This window comes from Haliotis asinina, chromosome 15 (assembly GCF_037392515.1).
Source record: "Haliotis asinina isolate JCU_RB_2024 chromosome 15, JCU_Hal_asi_v2, whole genome shotgun sequence".
NCBI lineage: Eukaryota > Metazoa > Mollusca > Gastropoda > Lepetellida > Haliotidae > Haliotis > Haliotis asinina.
Genome location: NC_090294.1, coordinates 50,411,596 through 50,433,731, shown reverse-complemented (window position 1 = coordinate 50,433,731; position 22,136 = coordinate 50,411,596). Strand labels below are relative to the sequence as shown.

The 22,136-nt window shown below is 39.5% G+C and overlaps 2 protein-coding genes across 2 annotated transcripts in view; one reads left to right on the top strand and one right to left on the bottom strand.

Moving 5' to 3' along the window:
• Positions 1-3,645, top strand: part of LOC137265749 (adhesion G protein-coupled receptor A3-like) — a 110,485-nt gene extending 106,840 nt beyond the window's left edge. Inside the window, exon 17 of the mRNA XM_067801198.1 lies at positions 92-3,645. Within this exon, the coding sequence (XP_067657299.1) occupies positions 92-2,303 (2,212 nt within the window). The 3' untranslated portion in view covers positions 2,304-3,645. The remainder of the gene's footprint in view (positions 1-91) is intronic.
• A 6,887-nt stretch (positions 3,646-10,532) lies between these two features.
• On the bottom strand, positions 10,533-22,006 carry LOC137266445 (dihydropteridine reductase-like). The gene is made up of 6 exons (XM_067801944.1): positions 21,898-22,006; positions 18,480-18,669; positions 16,967-17,107; positions 16,370-16,478; positions 16,114-16,197; positions 10,533-13,378 (listed from the first exon to the last, which is right to left on the bottom strand). The coding sequence occupies exons 1-6, from the start codon at positions 21,985-21,987 to the stop codon at positions 13,279-13,281; spliced, it is 714 nt and encodes a 237-aa protein (XP_067658045.1). The 5' UTR covers positions 21,988-22,006; the 3' UTR covers positions 10,533-13,278.
• Positions 22,007-22,136: the final 130 nt, after the last annotated feature.

The window sequence follows — 22,136 nt, the reverse complement described above, 5'->3', positions numbered from 1 at the left end:
TTACACAATGCCCTGTAAAACACTCTACCCTGTAAACCATTATGTCCTGTTTTACACAATGCTCTGTAAAACGCTCTGCCCTGTGTTTCAGCTGCTTCCTGGCCTGGGAGCCAAGTCTAGGTGCATTCTATGGCCCAGTAGCTCTCCTTGTGGTGCTCAACCTCATCTTCTTCTTGAGGATCTCATGTGTGATTCGTGGACAGCCCAACAACCTGAACGAGACGGATGAGACAGAGGAGATGCATGTGAATGAGATTGAGCTGGTCCCAAACCAGGCAGATACCAACCTTGAGACCCAGAGTCTAACTCAGCTCCATAACGACGATGATGACAATGCATCGTCCATCAGCATCTTGGACCAGGAGAGACGTCCCATCACACAGCTGCGAGCCCTCGTGGCCATGTTGTTTCTGTATATTGTGGCCTGGGTGTGTGGAGCTTTCGCTGTTGCCAGACCATTTAAAAATATCATCCCATACCAGGAGTTAATCTTTAGTTATTTATATGGAGTGACAAGTGCATTGCTTGGTGTGTTCATGGTGGGATATTTCTGCCTGATGAGGAGGGACTCACGTTTGAGCTGGAAGCGGTTCTTTGGATGTGGACCTCAACCGCTGTACAGCTTTCCTGTAAATACTGACCCGCCCACTCAGGTGACACAGGTCAATGGCAATGTGGTCAAATCAAACAGTAGTGTGGATGTATCCACAACGTATTCTCAGAAATCCTCCAATATTGCAAAGGCTTACCAAATGAAGAACAACCCTGGTAAGCAGTCTAACATCAATCTAGTCCCAGTGCCGAACTCCTCCAAAGAGGGGTCCGTCAGCAGTAACCAGGAAGGGTTCCCTAATTTTTACAACCCCAGACAAAATGGGGCAGCTAAGAAATTCTGGCAGAAAAATCGCCACACTCATTCGAAAATAATGAACAAAGATGTGAATAAAGACCTCAATTGTGACAGTATGACAGACAATATGTCAACATCGGACATCAATCGAAGACTAAGTCAGGGCACAAACAGTGATGCAAACACTCACCTAAGTATTGAAATACAGATTCAAACCAAAGACTCGGCGGGCAAGCCCAACATGCAACACGGGGCCAACTTGAACAACCCAGGGATAGCGATACACCACGGGGCTCCACAGCTTCCAATGAACATCCAGCACAGCCCTGGGAGGATGCCAGGACCCCCAATGGACCGGAGTCAGATGACCCCTGTGGGGGGCTTGAAGATTCCTGACAGAGGTGGGGCTGTTAGCCCATGTTGTAATCTGACCCCTGGGGGGCCTCTGCTACCTCAACATCAGCGCTCTCCCAGCGCCTGCTCCCTGGGCACAGGATCCCACCCGAGTGCCTTCACCCCTGTAGCTCCCCGGAATAACACCTTGCCCCGTCAGCTCCGTGCAGGGGTGGTGCCAGTGATTCCTGCAGGGGAGTATGTGGTACGGGATGGTTCTGTGCCCCGCCTCAGAGACTTCGATGGCCAGAGTCAAGTTAGTGATAATGGGATGGAGATCCTTCACCCGCAGAAACTGCCAGTCTTGCCTAGTCACGTGGACCGTGGTGGTCAGAATGGTTTTATACCACCGGTCAGTCCTCATAAGTCAAGGAATGATCACATAAAATCCCGAGGACTGAGTCCAAGACGGAACTCTCGTCCGTCATCAGGTGAACGTGTACATAGCCCGAATACAGCACGACCTTTGTCAGGGGACTATAGCTCTGACAGCAGTCGTTATCGCTGTCACAAACGTAACCATTCAAGTTCATCTAGTGTTGTACCTAGGACAAAAGGTGATGGCTCGAAGAGTCCGGTCATGTCAGATGACCAGTCACGTGACTTAATGTGTCCGGCAGACTCGGATGGTCAGCTGCACAGTCAGCGGAGACCTGTGATCAACGAGTCTGACCATCACTCCGATCCAACACATCGAAAACGCCACCGACCTTATGATAAATACTCTCGCCATCGAGGCATGCAAAAACAACGTTCTCTTGGTTGGGAGGAACAGTTCAAAGATCGTCCAAGGAAAATAGCATATGCATATGTGAACCATTCATACCAGGAGAAAGTGCTGCATAAACTCATATCACAAGCTAGTGAGAGTGACGACCTTGCCAAGAAGGCCTTTTGGCTACCAAGGTCGATGAGTGAGTATGACCGACTAACACAGTCAGGATTCCGAGGCCTGTTGGAGGACACAAGTTCTACCTCGGAGGATGATAGTTTTGACAATGTGTGGCTTCCTCAACAAGACAGTGGGGATAGTGCATTTAAGAAGGAGACAAGTGTATAGGTATTGTCTCTCTGTATGCTGATTTCTTGGTGCTTTATTCTCTGTACAGCTTTGAAGGGGAGGAGTGAGTGAGTGAGAAGTTTTATGCTGTTTCTTGGCAATATTTCAGCCATATTACAGCAGGAGACACATTTAGATAGGCGTATTTTGAGATTCAAACCCTGATCTGTGGTGTGGCTTTATGCCTTAACCACTGGACCACCCCACTGCCCTTAACAGCGTAAGACTAATTCATCTTATGAAATCCTCTTTGGAATCAATGTATTTCTTGAGCCAGTTTTATATGTGATATAAAATTTACAAATGTTAATGAATTATGACACTTGGTTTTTTTCACATATTGTTTTTTTGTGGCAGTTTTGCAAATTATTATTTAAAATGCTTCAGTCATTGCTTTTTGTAAATGGGAGATATGAGTGAAAGGTATATTTCCCAGTATCCCTTAGTTATCATGACTCCCCGATCAAAGCTGAGCAGAACGGTTATTAGTGAACTTTTGTACAAGAGAGTGAATTTTGTATTTTCTAGTGGTTAGTGGTAGTGTTTTCTGTCACTATGCTGCAGTGCCAGCAGCGTTAAGGGCGTACCTAATGTGACTGGACATCTAACGCATTTTACTACAGCAACCAAGGCTAAGTGATGTTTTAGAAAAAAAGTTATGTTTAACTGTAGACACACAAGAAGTACAGACATGTGAATGATTTGTACAGACCAACTGTCATGGTAACATTGCTGGTATTTACTTAATCCATATATTTTTGGTATAGTTATATTTTGTATTGACTGTTTGAAGTGAGGATCAGGAGAATTGTGCTGGTACTAAACACCTGCCATTACAACCCATAGAATGCCTGTTAGTACAGTCTAGAGAACACCTGCCATTACAACCCATAGAATGCCTGTTAGTACAGTCTAGAGAACACCTGCCATTACAACCCATAGAATGCCTGTTAGTACAGTCTAGAGAACACCTGCCATTACAACCCATAGAATGCCTGTTAGTACAGTCTAGAGAACACCTGCCATTACAACCCATAGAATGCCTGTTAGTACAGTCTAGAGAACACCTGCCTTTACCTCAGCTGACTGTACAAATAAAAGATGTTGCCATGCTTCTTGTTTTGAACTCATGTTTTGGAGACATGACATATTCAAAAGCTGTGAAAATGCTCATTGACTGAATTTGAATTTTATGTTTGGAATGTACCAGACTGACAATGTGATTGCAAAATTTGAAGGGCCAAGATCTGAGTTTCATTATTATCTCTTATTTTTTATTGTATGATTTCTTGGCATGTTAGTAATTTTATCCTTACATTTATGATTTTGTGGAAACAAGTTACCAAAATGGCTTCTGATTTGTGTGTTCATGCTATGCCATTTTATCTGATAAACATGCAGAGAGTGCCCTTGTGTCTTACACAGTATATCTTCACAGCATGTTGAAAGTAGTTTTGTATTTTTTTCATACCAGCATAATGATCACTTGATTGTCTGGTCCAGACCTAATATTTACGCTTCTCTTTCATACAGTTTGAGTACTGAGATCAGCATTAAACAACAATCTCTGATCTTGCACCTGACTTACAAAGTTTTTGTCACTGTTGTCATGGTAACTGATAAATCCCTACTTACATGAGATAAGTGTTTAGTACCAGCAGATTCCAAGTCCTGATTGGTTAATGTAATGTTGAACAATCCTATCAGTTGATAAATGCCCAAGGTGGTTTTATGTTGTTTTATAATGTGAATGTATTTGAGAGCTGCTGAAATTGTACAGGTTATACTAACTCCTCGTGTACATTGTCCTTGATCTTTTATTATATCTCTCAGGCTAACCTCCGTTTTCTAGCAGCTGAAGAGAAATTACATCACGACTCTCAACCTGTACACTTACTGAAAATATTCAAATATTTAATGGGAATATTTATTTTGATTTAATATCTGAACATGACATGCTGCTTGCTTTCAGATGAAATGGCATTTTTAAGTATGCAATCCTTTTTTAAGCATTTTCTTCCACTTAAGAAAATTATGTAAACAAATCTTCTTGAATCTCATGAGTCTGAACTATACAAGTATTTATGATATACCAGTGTATATATATTTATTATATACCAGTATATATACACAATGCAGATGGTTACAAGTTTAAATTGTAATGTCATCGGAAAGTTATTTTACGTCCAAGGTCACATGTACTTGAGTTGTCCGCCCTTACCTCTATGTCTGACCAATTCTTGGGAACAATACACTGGCTGTGGTCTGTCCCAATACTACTTGTTTTACAACTGTTTCACATCAAGGCATTCACAATAGTCACAAGATGTCACTACATTTTGTATGGTTATAATTTTTTACACATTTATATGATTCAGAGATATACTTTGTGAAGTGTATCATCAGTTTTAAGCATTTTGTACTTATGACACTACTTTAATGATAATGATCTAGAAATATGGGACTCCCTATTATTTCACACAGGGCTCTATGTTTGAAGTTGTGTAGATGGAAGAGATGTGGCAGCCATTGACAACCTATGTCAATATCACGTAACAACAGTATTGTTGAATGTAAATGCATGCTTCCACAGTAACAAACTTCTGATGGTTAAAAACATATTAGGATCAGCTTGGTCATTGAATGATGTTTTCTCTGTTCGATCCAGTCTCGTTAAAATATAACTCCAAATGCTAGATATTGACAAACAGTTGCATCTGTGTCGAGTTGCACCTGTCCTAAGCTTGTGGAACTACGGCTGTACTATCTCAGTCATATTGGAATTTTTGCAGAACTTTCTTTTTCTCCAGTTTCCCATTTATTTATTACGAAATTTGCAAAGCATTTTTAGAGTGTTTCAAAGTTTGTTTGAACTAATTGTCTATAGTTGATCTCTGACTGGCCATTGTCATTCATGTGTTAATGATTTGCTTGTTGGTCCATGTTTGTTTTGTAGTGTGTAACTCTACCTGTGTTTTAGTGGGATCGAGCGTTGTGATATGATTTGATTATGTTGGATATGATCAGAGTATCCAGGGAAAGCATGCCAGTTTAATGTTGGATTGCCTTGATGGGAATCAGTTTTGTGTCACATACCAAATTTAGAAGTAGCTTTTACAGTTGCATTCAGGGAAAGTCATCGTCATTTATCAGTGTAGAGAAGTTGTTGTTGGGCAGATAGCAGCTGCAGTACTAAAGTCATCAACGTCCACTAATCTACTTGCTTCATGATATTTTGTGTTTCCTTTGTCTACAGTAGACTGGTCCACACCAAGAACTTTGTCAAAACCATGTGATCTTAAATGTGCAACTATGTATTTTCAGTTTGCTTGTGGCTAGTGAATGAATTATCTCTCAACACACTATGGACATGGAATTTACACAAGGTTGTTAGCAGTTTAATGTCACTATATCTGAGCAAAAACCTCTAACTGAAATTACTGAAAAGAAATGTCTTTCATATTTCTCTTGATAGAAATGCAAACACATTTTTGGTATTTTTTGCCTTTTGTAGGAATGTTTTGTTAAGAGGGTTGAAATATGGAACTTTATAACTGTCTTTTTCGTTTTTCAAACAGACTGATCTGGCTTGATAAAAATATAAACTTAGTTCAGCATGTACTGGATATTCAGATTGAGGTCACATATGTTTCTAATATATACATGCTATTATATTAATTTATATTTTTTAGAAAATGATAGTCTTGTTATATGAAATCTTAATGCCAAATACATTTGCACATGCATTCTTAGCACTGATACAGAATTATCATTGTAAGGACTCGATAGGAAAATAGTGTCACATACTCCTTTTCTCCATATGGGTAAGATGCTTTAACTTACCATTCTCATTGCCAAATCAAACTAACTTACATTTTGTTCCTAGTTTTCATCCAGTATAGAAAACATTGCCAAAGCCTCTCACTGGTGCTAGGTATAAAACTGCTAGAGTCAGAGGGTTTCATGAAATTATGCACCGCTTAAAGTGAGTTGTGATTTTTATGATCAATAACTATGTCTTTCTTGCTTAGAGAGCCAAACCTGTTCCAAATACCAAGAGAAAGGTGGAAGCGAGGAGAATAATACCACAGCTTTACCAGCTGTTAAGCTTTATTTGTAGAGTCAGCTGCTAAGTCATAGAGAGTCCTTAGCAACACTCAGTTGTCTGGTGTTCTAAGCAACTACATCATACCATTGCAACACTTGTAATAGTGTGTTCATTGCAGAAATTAATACCAAATGTTTAGATAGTTACTGAAAGATTAGCTTTGTTACAAACATTCACAAATATATATATTTTTTTTGAGTGATGCTGTAGGTCATCAGTATATTTCCTCTAATCCTGCTTAACTGCTATGCTAATGTCAAAGTTATGAAAGTTTGTTTCATGATATTGTGAACAAGAAGAGCCCTTGGCCTATACCACTGTTCTAAATGGTAATCAAAATATATTTCATCATAGAAGAAAGGAGACAATTGTAACTTGGCCCTGGAGTTTATCTGCTGCTGCAGTTGCTGGCTGTTGCTTCTTCATTGTGGAGAGGTTTACACAGACTGCTGGTTTTAGTTTTCGAATTAAATTTTCAATGTGATCTTGGATCTGTGACAGAATGGTTGTCAGTCATTGCATCTCCATTGTAGCTTACACGAACAGTCCACCCCAATGCTTATGCCCAAACTTGCTTTGTCCATTTTCTTTCTCCAGTTTCGATTATCGATCTGTTGTGGCCTTACCTTCATACGTAGACTTGTGACAGACCATGTTTGGAGACCAGGTCTGAGATGAGACCCTCATGGCATCATGTCTTCTCACTTTTTTCATATTTGTGACAATCAGACGAACATCATCTTTCTCGGCAACACTGTCGCCATTAACCATTATTTCATATCACAGATGAAGGATGAACACTTCCCATCATGCAGTGCTGGATCTGTGATCATCGTTCTCCAAAAATTAATTTTTTTGTCTCTTTGATTTTGAAATTATATTCTTCATATGAGCATGTCTAACAAAACCAGCATCTGTTTGGAAGTGAATTTCCCCTTGAAGACGGGGTATTATGTACTTGTCTGACTTAGCCTACAGTGTATGACATTGTTTAGAGGTACTGACTTTTAATTGGCATTTTATCACAGTTTTATGGACCATTAATTTGTATATTTAACTGGATTTACCGGGTATTGTTTAAATGAAGTCTGCAATTAACAAAATTGTTTTATTTATTATTATTGCTGACAGTGAGCCAGACGTACTGTGTTCTCTCTCCAGACAGCTGTGTTTGGAAGTCTTATACCCTTGATGTCTACAAGTCCTCAGTGTCTCTTGTATAGCGTGTAAATAAAGTGTACAAACCTGGTCTCAGACTGCTTGTCCTCCTGCATCGACATGTTGCCTACAATACCACCTCTTGCATGATCCATGACTTTGGCATATACTGCAATTCATATTGCCAGTGTTTCTGTGGGCGGGATTTACATGTTTACAATTTGTATCACAAGGTTGACCTAAGAGTGACCTTAGAGTGAGTGAGTGAGTGAGTTCAGATTTATGCTGCCATTAACAATCTTATCACAATATTTTGCTGAGGGACACCAGAAATGGGCTTCACGCATTGTACCCATGTGGGGAATCAAACCCAGGCCTTTGGTGTAATGGGCAAACACTTGAAGTACTAGTACTACCACCTCATCCAAGATTCAAACCCTACAAGGTAATGAATAATGTGAATTCATGAAGCAATGACACGAAATTAATCAAAAGTGAGGGCTGTTTATCCCCATTTCATAATTTTACCACAGGGGATCTTGACCTTCATTGTTTGTGATCATGAACCTACTTTAGGTATATCAAAGTTTTGTCAAATTTCCATTATATACTAGTATATAAAAAGTTTTATACAACCTTTTGGACGCCTACATTACAGACAGTCTAAGTAAACTTAAATCTCATTGTATTTCGTTACACTCCACCATGGAGTCTAACAAAACCTAGTACGAGGTCGCGTCAGGTAATCTTTGAGCGACCAATGACCTTCGAATCAAATGCGAGACGGTTAAATAGATTTAACCTGGGAGCCTATATAGAAGGGGAGAAGAAACTCCTCGAAAAGCCACTGAACATATGTCTCGGGTCATTACATAACCAGTGTAGCCAATATGGTGGCAGCGTAGTATTTAAGATTGAGCCCGGGTTTTTTTTAGCAGCTGATTAAGTTCGCTGAGTGTTGTAACAACTGAAATCCAACATGTAGAAAATAGGTTAACTATTTTGTAACTTGAGTTAAAGTCAAATAATTGGTATTTGTGTCCATATTAGGACAGTAGATTTGTAGTAAAGTTTCAAGTCTGTAAGTTATAGCTCACTGGCTTCTATTCTCGATTCACCACTTCTTTCACACATTCATTTAATTTTTAGATGGAGAACATACCTTTAGTTGAAAGGTATTTGCAAGTAAAAGTGACAGTTTTATGACTTAAAAAATTGTCAGGGTGTACTTGAGGTGTGTGAAAAATGCTATACGCCGTTGTTTGATTCTTCCTAGTTACTTCCTCAAAAACATCTTTCACATACACCTTTAATTCCTATGAGGGGAATATACTATCAGGTGAAATGTGTTTGCAAGTAACAGTGATAGTTTCATAATCTAAAAAAGAAAGTTAAGGTGTATTTGAGGTGTGTGAAAAATATGATGTATTGCTGATCTGATCTTATTCACCATTGATGCTTGAGGGTTATAGTTCCATAACGTCCTTCTTTCTTGTTGATCTTATTATTTGACAAAACTGGAAAGGTGTTTTAGAACGCTTTGTGAGAGTTTCACACTTTATTTTTGAGGGCTGTGTGACAGTGTCAGTTAACATCTTGTTAATGTCCTTTACATTCCCCACATGCAATAAGATATCTGAATTAATAATTAATGTAAACAAAAATGATTCAAAGTAGATTTTTTTTACAAGGACAGCTGGTGTTAACGCGTGTTTTCGCGATACTTTTGCGTTCATAACATGTTTTGGGAGGGAAGGCCGCAGTTTATCATTTATTCTTTCATTCATTCACGTATGTACTTCTTTCTTTTATTCTTTATTTCGTTGATTCATTAACATAATTCTTGCTCATAATTCTTACTATAATTCATTCATTGTAAAATTCCGACTGATACAATAAACTGACTGAAGTTCTGTTAAACCAGGGATAATCTACAATGTATATACTCTGTATAGTCTCCCTGGTTAAACACAACTGAAGTTGCACTGGGAACGGGCCAAGTCACTGTGTGCGTTGGAGCATGAAGAGGCACACGTTAATTAGTACAAATGGTAAAGAACGCAAGCGAGTGACCTATCCCTGATTTAACCAATCAGACAATGGCTACTATTTAGGGATCGGAGGGATTTTCAAAATATTCAGGTCACTGACACAGATCTCTCAACGAAAAAAAATCCGCATATAACACAATTATTTGACCTGCAGCATATACACTTTGGGGTTTCTGTTGACATTGTTACCATTAGCTAACATCCTTGAATATTGCAAAAAACACCATTTTCAGTGACTGTTTTCTCACCGTTGTCATGGTTGTACGTACGCTGTGTGCATCACCTGGAAGCGAGCATACGCTAAATAGCATTCGGAATCGTTCAGGTACGAACCTTTTTGAAATAAAAAGTTCAAATGGTATGTGCGAATATCCACTTTCACCATTTGGTAAGCTGTGTTCTGATTGGTCAATCTCAAAGGTTACCTAACGCAACCTCCCATGAGGTTTTGTTAGACTCAGTAATGGAGTGTAACGAAAAGTACTGAGGATAAGTTTACTTAGACTGACATTACAGAACAGCCCCAATTGCAAACAGGTTGTTTAACTAAAATGATGTCTCCACAGTATGTTGATGATTGTTTCATGAATTCAAATGAAATGTTAAAACTTTATGATTCATGGTTAGATCACACATTCATCACTACTTTACACCATGCTCCACTCATGACAAATAACCTTGACCTTCCACATACAATCATGTCCGAAATATTCCAGTGGACAGAAGTGATCTTTCTCTTAACATCTGGTTGAGAAAAGTCCACCCTGGAGGCAGTGACAGAGCACAAATCGGAGTGAGCGGTTAGTTTAACATTGCTTCTACCAATATTCCAGCAATATCATGACATGACGACAGAATCTAAGCACAGATTACATTCATATTCAATAGTGTGGAAATGACAACACAGATGACTTGAACTACAGTTAATTTATTGCTATGGATCGTAATGACCGCACACCTGTAGTACAGGCCACAAGGTGCTCTGGGTTCAAGCACCCCGTCTGCTGGAAGACCCTCCATAAAGTGATGCGCTACTGTCATATCCAACTGTATTATGCAAGTTGATCTCCTTATCCCAAAACCCTTGTGATTTAAAAGAATCAAAAACAAGACACTGTAGCTTTGTCATTCATGAATTCAGACTCGGTGTTGCATTTGCCATATAAAGTTATGTCTTGTGTAAATAGTCCAACAAAAAGCCGGTGTAAGAATGTAACAGTAACATATCCTTTGATAGATTACAGGAGAGCTATCTTTGTAAGCAGACAAGGCAAATACTATTATAATAGGTGACAATATCAATCTGAATCACTACTTAACACAGGAAAATATTCTGACAATGTAAACATTCATTGGCAACATCAAGCCGTTAATAAAGAGCTACTTTGAGAAAGGTCAGACAATAAATACTTACTACTGTCACATCATGTAGCAGTTTGTCATGGTAAATCATACAATACTCACACTTGTAAAGCAGTTGACATGATTACTTCATTAAATGCAGTTAAAAAGTAATTCAAATTCAAAACAAAACAAGGCATCTTCAAAACAACAAACAAGGAAGACTGATAACAAATGTGGAGTGAAGCTGCCAAAGACTGAACACAATCAGACCAGAAGTAACATCACTGACTGGCATACTTGTAGCACTTGACAACATCATGAATCAAACAAAAGACCCAAGGACTGTCCATGACTAGAGAAACGCAAATAAGGATAAGTGAGTGAGTTGGGCATTACGCCATGTTAACCCTGCTTCAGCACCATCTGTTGAAATAAAGATTGGCTTCACACATTGTCACCCAAGTGAACTTAATGACTGAGTGCCACCACCACCACAACCATCACCAATCCAAGACCCACCTTTTTCTACTACAAGAGCACTGCAAGAGGGTTTGTTTACCGGGATAATAAGTGAACAGAAAATTTCCTTGGAGACAGACTGAAAAAAGTCAACACAATTAACTGGCATTCAAGGAAACAACTTGCTTTTTGGCAAATTCTATACTTAAATTTTAATCTTCATACATCTGACATCACTGTCGGTAGTGAATAGACCAAAATATCCATATGGCTTGGGCTGAATATACAGTACTGACTGCACATGTAAGTTACTGCTTGCTGTTTCGTGTGTATGAAGTCTACACACTGACAGCCAGTCACCTATCTGTGGTTAAGTTGGAACACACAACACTGTGCCGTATAAATCGTTGTCAACTGAAGATCAGAGCTCCAGATAAGCTGCATACTTGTGTAAAATATGCTATAGAAAAGTTAAAATGCACAAGAAAAATAAATGCCAGTGTATGAAAAAAAAACCTCAAAAACAAATATGTATGTTTATCTATGTGAAAATAACTGCGTCCTTACCTAATACATCAAAATCATGTTACACATCGTTTCAATTCAAGCCTAGCGAACATAAAGATTTTCCACCTCTGAACACATTTGTGATTAAAAAGCTTCTAAACGCAAATAAAACGTGCTACAGATATGACCATCTATAAATAGTGACCAATCAAATAGTTGTTTTCTCTTTGCAAACAAATCGAAAATGGTGAGCAAGTGTGATAGAAAGTTTCCACACACTCATAGTAAAATATCTTGTTTTATTCAGCTTTACATTCAGAAGCCTACTTCATTGGAGGACCACTAGATGAATATTAATAGGCAAGTACAATCAGAATCAATTACTGGTGATATTTTAAATGAAGTTAATATCAGCTATTCATGGCATGGAAGTGGAACAAGATGGGAATAATTCTTTATAAAAAATAACAATAAATAAATAACTGTAAGAGTAATGACATGGCTATTACACCATCTAATATCCATCTTGGTATCTTGTTTAACATCCAAACTGATGTAGATTAAGGCACATAATATTTCTTACAGCACAAATGGACAAAGATTCATTAGCTATCAGCTATAATTTAGCACTGTTGGGAGGATCTTGTCTTGTTTCATAACTGACGAAAAGAATGTCAAACCTGCTGAAATGGTAGAATGAGTACCCAGAAAAACATGGTGGGTATCTATATTTTTAGATGCCCACTTGAAAATAGAAATACCCACTTAGTTTCTAATGTATGGGTATCATACACACTCAGACAAAAACTTATCTGGAGCTCTGGAACATCAAGCATAAAATATCAAAGTGCTGAACAGAATATCAATGCAGAAACCCCTAGCCCGACTATGTTAATTGGTTCATTTGTGTCAACATTCCCTGATTTGTACACATCTATCAAGAGACAACCCCTTCCTTTAATGCTAGCTAAACATCTGTTACCCCATGGAATGTCACGATTTATTTGTAAAGGAAATGCCTCGTAAAATTTCATACATTATTATCAAAATATCTTCAGCAAAATACACTAAGTAATGCCATGTACAAAGATCAAGCCATCAAGCCATATAAGGTAAAACTCTGACCCTATAACAAATAATTTGTGACATTTGATTCACATATAATCCCTGAACACTTTAATCACAACATTATGAGGACAACACAGATGGTAGGGTTCTACTTCCCCTCTTGCCTATACAACAACTTGATGACCTTCAAATCGTCCTCACATGGAACACAAATCGAATTCCCATGGACTTCACACAGAGCTAACAAAGAAGGCTTCAAACAGCGTCTCCAGCAGGGTCTTCACACAATGACCAGCTCAGTCTTGCTGTCCTTGGTGATCAGCTTCACTAAGCTTCCATTGGCTGGACGGTCTGTTCCAGTCGTCCACTTGTAGAACAGTCTGCAATAGAGCAGCAGCATGGTTAGAACCACCAGGTGGATCAAGGTTTTAGCAGGGTAAGATATTGTCAGAAAACATGGTCTGGGACCAGACAGAACGGATGTCCAATCAAAGCTGTCATGACACTGTTACATTATAAGTTGTTCACGGGTCATGGGAGGGGTGTGGGTTGTTATCTTACGTCACACATAAATGCCACTGTCTGATTGGCTGAGCACTCTTCTATTGTTTTCAATGCAACCCATGTACATGCGAGGTGTATAGCAATACACCCCGCTGCCAACAGCAACTCATTCAGTGGTGGTTATCTCGAATAACATTGCATCATGCATGAAAATTACCGTTGTTTTAAGAATTCAAATCGATGGAAGGGAGATAACTGTAAATCTGTATTTCTTGTGCCCTCCACCATGTTGAGCGATGGCTACAAAAACATTTGCCTCGCATTCCAATGAATTAATTTGACAAAACATTCAAATGTGGTCCTTGTGAATATTAAGATGGGGGATTACATGGCGGTGACTTTACTCAGATAATACCAATGCAAGATTTGATTCAGACAGGTTGGCTGAAGTGTCGGATAAGATACACATGCTTCAAACAGTTCAAAATTAACACTGAGGTGTTCCGTAAGATAAATACATTGTTCAATGGTCCCTCAGGCTCAGGGAACATACACAAAGATTGAGGGTATCGCAACCCATGGTCCCCAAGGGACCAGTGATTAACTTATAATGTACCCTTGGTATTTGTTTATGTTCCCTGTTCCCATCAAACAACTGGCCCCAGGGGACCAGTGAACAACAATTCATCTTACTGAAGACCTCAATATTAATTTTGAAGCATCGGTATCAGATCGAACACTTCATACCTGATTCAATGATATTCGAGATAAAGAATTACTACCACGAAGTACGGAATGAGTTGCCAGTGGCAGCAGCATACATTGAAATGTACCTCACTTGTAAGTAGGGTGCACTGAAAATAATATAGGAGCACTTAGCCAATAAGAAAGCAACATTTATGTGTGAGGTAAGATAATTTAACATGTTCACTGGCCAGGAGGTGAAAATGGGTTAATGTACCTTCGATGTCTGCTTATGTTCCCTGAGTCCTGAGCCGAAAAGGGTGAAAGGAACATATTCAAACATCAAGAGAACAACAACCATGGGCCCCGAGGGACCAGCGAACAACATATTTATCTCACCTCAATGGTAATTTTGAGTTGTTTGAAGCATGCATACAAAACTTTTTGTAGTGAGTGAGTTTAGTTTTACACCGCACTCAGCAATATTCCAGCTATATAGCGGCGGTCTGTAAATAATCAAATCTGGACCAGACGATCCAGTGATCAAGAACATGACCGTCGATCTGCACAAATTGGGAACCGATGACATGTGTCAACCAAGTCAGCGAGTCTGACCATCCGATCCCGATAGTCGCCTCTTACCACAAGCATAGTGGCCTTTTATGGCAAGCATGGGTTGCTGAAGGCCTATTCTACCCTGGGACCTTCACGGGTCTTTTGTAGCCATCGATAGATTTTGCAGACAAGAAAGACAGGTTTAGAGTTGTCTCCCTTCCATCGATTTACATTCACAACACATTGTTAATTTCCCTACTTCATACACGATTCAAAGTTATTTGAGATAAAGAATCACTACTATGAAGTACCAGTTGAGTTACTCGCTTGTAAGTACATCAAACATAACTGAAGAAGGCTCAGCCAGTCAGAAAGCCAAGTTTATGTGTGAGGCAAGATAAATCATGTCATGATTATTTCCATACAGTTAAATTCTCAACATGACTACTCCACATGAGGTTTTCACTAACAAGCATTTAGTCCTATAACAATCAGAAAGGCAATGCCAACCCAGTGGTTTTCAGGGTGAGTTGTTGTTTGTATATATAAACAATATAAATTCAACAAATATGTATAAATCACTACATGTGTTGGAGTAATGTGTATAGATCGACAGCATCACATGTAACTTCATCTCCTTAATCATGACAACTCAAGTGTTAAGATAAAAGACATGAGCTCAGGTGTCCAAGGGACATAACTCTTGGCCATCGTGCTTGCTTGAGTAACTCCAGAAGGAAACAACTTTACTAATATTTTTAAAGTGGGACTAAGAACACCAGTCCCCATGCAGACATATTGCACAAAGTAAGATATAACTTTCAGAATATGTGTACCATATGTCTAAGTTCAGTCTATTATAATCATCAAAAGGTTTACAAATCTCTCTGGAAACAAAATGTGATGGACACATAATAGATACAAGATGGACTGATAGAGTTTTGTTTTACGTCGCTTTTAGCAATATTCAAACAATATCACATCTGAAATGGGCTTCACGCACTGTGCCCATGTGGGAAATTCAACCCGGGTCTTTGGTGTGAGAAGCAAACCACTAGACTACCCCACTTTACCAAATAAGAATGGAAGTATGGGAACTACACAAGACTTATGCCCCCTCTGACATGGTGGCACGGGGGTAAAACTCTAATACAAGTACTGGGTGTGGGGGGATCCCTGTCCGAGGGAAGTTACTATGAGCATCATCAGTTGGGCACAGTAGCTTGTGCTCTAATATGTTCTGTATTCATTCCCATGTAAAGTCCCTGTCATCACTTGGATAAAGTATTGTTTAGTATTGGTTTAGTATTGGTTTAGTATTGGTTTAAAATTAACTGATCATTCTGGACTGCCTTATGAAGGAAACACTTACTCAGCAACAAACTCGAGTGGGGTCCAGGTGCTGAAATCTGCGTTGGGCATCCACTTCCTGTTCATGGGTGTGTCAAGTGTCACACTGAAACAAGGACAGAGGGGATTCATGTTTCAGTGTGTCAGAATACGAACTTAAACTGAATGTCATGCAACTCAGTGTGAAAACGATGGGCTTTTGTTTCAACAACATAACTGACCAAGTTTCAAAGTGTCTGGACATGCTTCCAGCAAATACTTAAATGTGAAGAACCTACGGCAGTATGGCAGCTGACAGGCTGTTTGCAGGCATCCCACTCTCATTAGCAGCGAGACTCTTCACCAGTTGGTGGACAGCAGCCTTGGCCAGACCATACCCAATCATACCTAGGAAACAGAGGGGAAACAAGTCTTAGCTAGACCATACCTTGCAAATTCGTGTGTGTGTGTGTGTGTGTGTGTGTGTGTGTGTGTGTGTGTGTGTGTGTGTGTGTGTGTGTGTGTGTGTGTGTGTGTGTGTGCACGCGCACGTGCGTGCGTGTGTGCGTGCGTTGGGCTGTGTTGGGGTGTGTGTGTGTTGGTGTGTGTGAGGGTGTGGGTTTGGGTATAGGTGAGGGTGGTAGGTGAGGGGTGTGGGTGTGGGTGTGGGTGTGGGTGTGGGTGTGGGTGTGAGGGTGATGGTGAGGGTGATGGTGAGGGTGAGGGTGAGGGTGAGGGTGAGGGTGTGAGTGATGGTGATGGTGATAGTGATGGTGATGGTGATGGTGATGGGTGATGGGTGATGGGTGGGTGTGGGTGAGGATTTGAGTGTGAGTGTGGGTATGGGTGCGGGCAGTCAAAAAGTTAGGTACTGTCATGTCTCTTGGGTGAGGTACCTGCAGTTCCTTCTAAAGCAGGCAGTGCCCCTGGCAGAGTAAGGACACCCCCCTCCTTCAGGTACTTGGCTGCAATACTGGAGGAGAGCACTGACGTCCATACACTCTGCTTCCACATCATGTCTGCATTCCTCACAAGATCTGTAACCATGGCAACACAAGCCGTTGTGAACATGATTCAAGCAGGACAAACAACTCACTATCATAATGAAAGAATGATAACATAAACAGTCAGTCAAGACCATTCTATTGTCAAGTGTCAGACATCAGTAAGACTGAAAAGAAACAAAAAGTACTGTCATGATACGGATCCAATAGTATGTAAAGTAAGAACATTAGAATAATACACCAGAGACTGATGGTGAGAAAGCTAGTGAGTGAATGAATGAATTCATAGTAACATCAACCATACTTCAGCCACATCATGACTGAAACAAGTAATATATTAACACAAAATCAAGTCAGATTATAAAATCTGTCGATGAAGATTTAAAACTAACATTCAACAGCGCAACAAAACTGAATCATTTGTGGCATAGCCTAGTGTCAGGATGCAGGCCCGGGTTAGATTCCCTACATGTATACAATGTGTGAAGCCTATTTCTTTGACACCTCCCTATGCCCCCGTCATGATTCTGCTAACTCACTGACTGAAGCATACACTGATTGGCACCAGTTGTGGCTTGCTATTCTCGAAACATTCGCAGCCCTACAAACTTCTTAAGCCCATTTTAACACATTGGCAACGATCAAAGTTAAGAATTCTTAGGGCTACGAAAGTTTCGATAATAAGTAAGGGTCCTGATCCAGAAATTCAGCAGAGTGATAGAGGGGTACTTCTGAACATTGAGTTAATTATGAACACATTATGAATACCAAGCAAGAGAATTCTTCAAACACACTGTTGTTTGGATAACAAACAGTCCAACAGCATTGCGTCAAAGTTGAAATGACATATGTAAATATGTTGAGTTACCCAAGGTATGACTGAACCAAACACCAAAGAAGGAACAAACATTACGCCATTAGTTTTATGCCACACTCAGCAACATCCCAGCCATATGGCGGCGGTCTGTAAATAATCAAGGCTGGACCAGACAATCCAGTGACACAAGCCTGACCACCCGATCCGTTAGTTGCCTTTTACGACAAGCAATAGTCGCCTTTAATGGCAAGAATGGGTTGCTGAAGGCCTCTTCTACTCCGGATCTTCACGGGTCTGGTTGACTGAACTTGAACATTGTTTTATCTCATCACTGCTTTTGATAGTGTGAACAGTGCAGCCTAGTCTCTGGGTCTACAACTGATAAGTTGTCTTTTAACAGCATTTAGAAGTTCTTATAGATGACCTAGATCTTTTACGGATAAATCTTCTTTTCATCTTTTACACACAACGTTTTGGCTCATTTCAGATCCCTTCATCAGGTTCATCTGTCAAGATCAGGAAAAATATAGTGGTCATCTATAGTTGTTCAATCAAACATAATGTTCCAATAAAGAAACATGAACATACCCTTAGAAGCAGCATTGCCACCAGCCCAGCCCCCAGCAACACACAAGATGGCGTCCACCTTATTCTCCCCCAGAACACCATCAAGGCTCTTCACAACTTGCTCTTCCTGTGCTGTCCAAGACTCGGCTGGCTTCACAATCACGTTGGCATCTGCCTCTTCATTGGGATGAAGGTCAATCGAACCCACCCACTGAAAGGAGAAACATTCTGTTAATCTACTGCAAAGAAATGATCAAACATCCCAAGTTTCAAACAGAGAAATGTAGACTTATTTGCGTGAAACATGCAGGTTTTTATGTCAGTGCAAAAGTCACCGTATTCATTATTCTGAATGGTTAATTAACATGATCGAATGGTATTCCATTTTTGGAATTGCAGTGAGTGAGTGAGTTTCGTTATATACCGCACTCAGCAAAATTCCAGCTATATGGCAGAGGTCTGTAAATAATCAAGTCTGCACCACACAATCCAGTGATCAACAGCATTAGCATCGATCTGCACAACTGGGAACCGATGATGTGTCAAACAAGTCTGTGACCACCTGATCCTGTTAGTTGCCTCTTACGACAAGTATAGTCATCGTTTATGGCAAGCATGGATTGCTGAAGGCCTATTCTACCCCGGACCTTCATGGGTCTTACGGGACTGCAAGACTGACTGATGCAATTTAAAACATACAAACACCACATTCACCATTGTATTGCTAAGTCATCATTTAAAACATATCGTGATGTAAAGTCAGAATGACATCACAAATGAGTTCCAGATGCTATCATGGGAACCAGCTGAAATGGCCAGCTGATGACACTTCACTGCTTTACTTGTATTTAACATGTTCAATGTCAATGAGTGAGCGATTGTGTAAGCATGATTTGACGCCGCTTTAGCAGTATTCCAGAAATATCAGGGTGGGAACACCAGAAATGGGCTTCACACATTGCCCCCATGTGGAGAATCGAACCCTGGTCTTCTCCATGACAAGTGAACAAGTAGCCTATCGCACCGCACCCACCTTTCAGTGTCAACAAACAAGCACAGGAATATTTCATTTGTAACCTCCAGCTAATGCCATCTGTTTCAAATTAATTCCAGTCCATCAAATCCTCAATAACACCTGGGAATTAGCCAACACATGATGTTTTCTCCAACTGAAGCAGGGGAACATTTCACCTGAAAGCTTTGTCTAATGTTGTCAGGTCCAAATGAATTCCTGTGTTTCAAACGCTCAACATCCAGGAAATTGGTCAACTTGTGATATTTATCTTTTAATTGAATGTTTTTTTGAGTTGTGCTCCAGAAATGGCACCTACCTCCATTTGTACTAAGATGAAAATATTTCCATGTAAACAAGGAAATAGAGTATTTTGAAAAATTCTTAAACATCAGAATGTAACACTTCAGCCCTTGGTTAATACATGTACCAGGTTTGGATGAGAAAAAAAATGCGTTTCATGATTTTCAAGTACTGGCCCTGTTTTTTTTTATATGAAACCCAAATTGTTTCCATGGAAATCAAGAAATAATGTTAAAATTCTGCAATTAGCAAAAGGGATCACTTCAGTATCTGTTTGATATATCTCCCAGATTTTACTGATAGAGTGTATTTTTACTATTGCTCCGGAGTTGAAATTCACTTCTCTTTGAGATTAGTCCAAAAAATTATTTCCATGGAGATCAACAAAAAGAAAAATGCCAAAAATCTGTAAATTGCAACATCACCACTATAAGTTCTGTTAGATATATCTATCAAGTTCTGTTGGAAAAAAAATAACATTTTTTCAGTTATGCTTTGGAATCAAACTGGTTATGGATGTGCAGACAGATAAGGCGAAGACAATATCCCCTGGCATTGATTATCTTAAGAAGCAATTCAGTTTGAAAGCCTTACAAAACTTCTTTTCATTTCTTTCATTCAGAATGTTCTGAATGTCCCAAACATGATACCTAAAGAAACTTGAAACTACCTAATGCAGTTCCAACTCAAGGAAAACGAACACGCAACTATTTAATGCAGGAAGTAAACTGATTTATTTCAGAGAACATTTCAGAGACTTTCTGACTGAATGTTATAAGAGAACATAAGATAATGTGACATTTTAAACCTCCCTACATCATGTACATGTACTGCTGACCGTCTTCTCTAAGGCTCGGCACCTTGTCCACATGACCAATTGTCCAATGAAAAAGACTGATGATTGGGCACTACCAAGGAAGATTTTGTAATGACTAGACTGCTTTGTAATTATGTTCAGGATGCCATTTTGTTTGCATTCCAAGCACAAGTACATAACCACTCATCAGAGACATGAAATACATTCATTTTTGCTGTACTTCTACTGTCTTGAGGTTACTTTCAGTGTTAAATCAAATCTTGGAACCCTGTGCTACAAGCATGGTACATTATCCATGTCATGTGTCTCCCCTTCATTATTTAGACAAATTTTGTACAAATTTTATACAAAGAACACTTAATATTTTACAGTTGGCAATGACAGTCTAGCTTGGGGCAGACAGTGGGATAGTTTTTGAGTTGACTTGTCATGATGAATGAAATAATACAAATACTAGAGACAGTTGGCTGCCTCGCACACACACGAAAGATGAATAATTGATTTAGTGTTTTATTAAAAGTGTAACTTATCAACTACCAAAATACAGAACAAATACACCAAAAACAAATTGTACACAAAATGTATGTTGGCTGGGACAAACATTAGTGAGAGAACAACCAATGTGCTTTTGAAAAGCATTCCTCTCTGGATTTAGGAAAATGTATTGAATTTAGAAATCATTTGTGTACATCTATTTAGATAAACAGCTTGTATACAGAGGACTGAATTTACACTGTGAAAAAGTATGCAAAACAATACCAGATATTCCTGAACACATGGATCAAAGGCTAGGTTCAGGTGACTTTATGTCTAATTTCTAAATCTTTCTTCTTCCATTAGAGAATTGCCAAGTCTTGTTTAAACAATTTTGATTTGATAGTTTCATCTTTTCCTGAAAACGGGATGGCCACAACTTTCTTCGCCAAAATATGCCAGCCAGAAAGTGGACTGGCCACGATTCCGATTTAATAATCAATATTTTTTTCTTCAGCCGAGATTAAAGACGAGAATGTCCAAGAAATATTGCTGGCGCCTGTAAGTCACTCTGTCATGGTTCAGATAGCATTTGCATGACTCGAAAGCAAAACCAAAACCAGCATGCAACTGGAACAGAATGTCATCCAAGGTCACAAGCTCCTGTCTCAACGGCGCAAGGCCTGTGACAGTGTCAAAGAGATTTATGATGCTGATTGATGCAAAGCTGTGACGTAGGCCACTTCCGTAGTTGTTCCACACGCTGATTTCGAAACTGGGAAGAAAAGATTTTGACTGCAATGGAATCAGCATCACGTAAGAAATGCACGTACATAATTTTGAGCTTTGAAATATTTCACAATCACAGAACCCAGTGCACCTCGTCCACCATACACCAACACGCGACTACCTTGCGCCGCCATCTTGATACAATGCCGACAGGTTTCTAAATTCAAATCATTATCATTTTTTTCTGTAACTAGAATTTTTGCCAAAATATTGGGTATAAATGTCCTGGGTGACTATTTGTTTGAAAAAGGATGCAAAAATGAGAATCCCGTCCGGGCGAGTA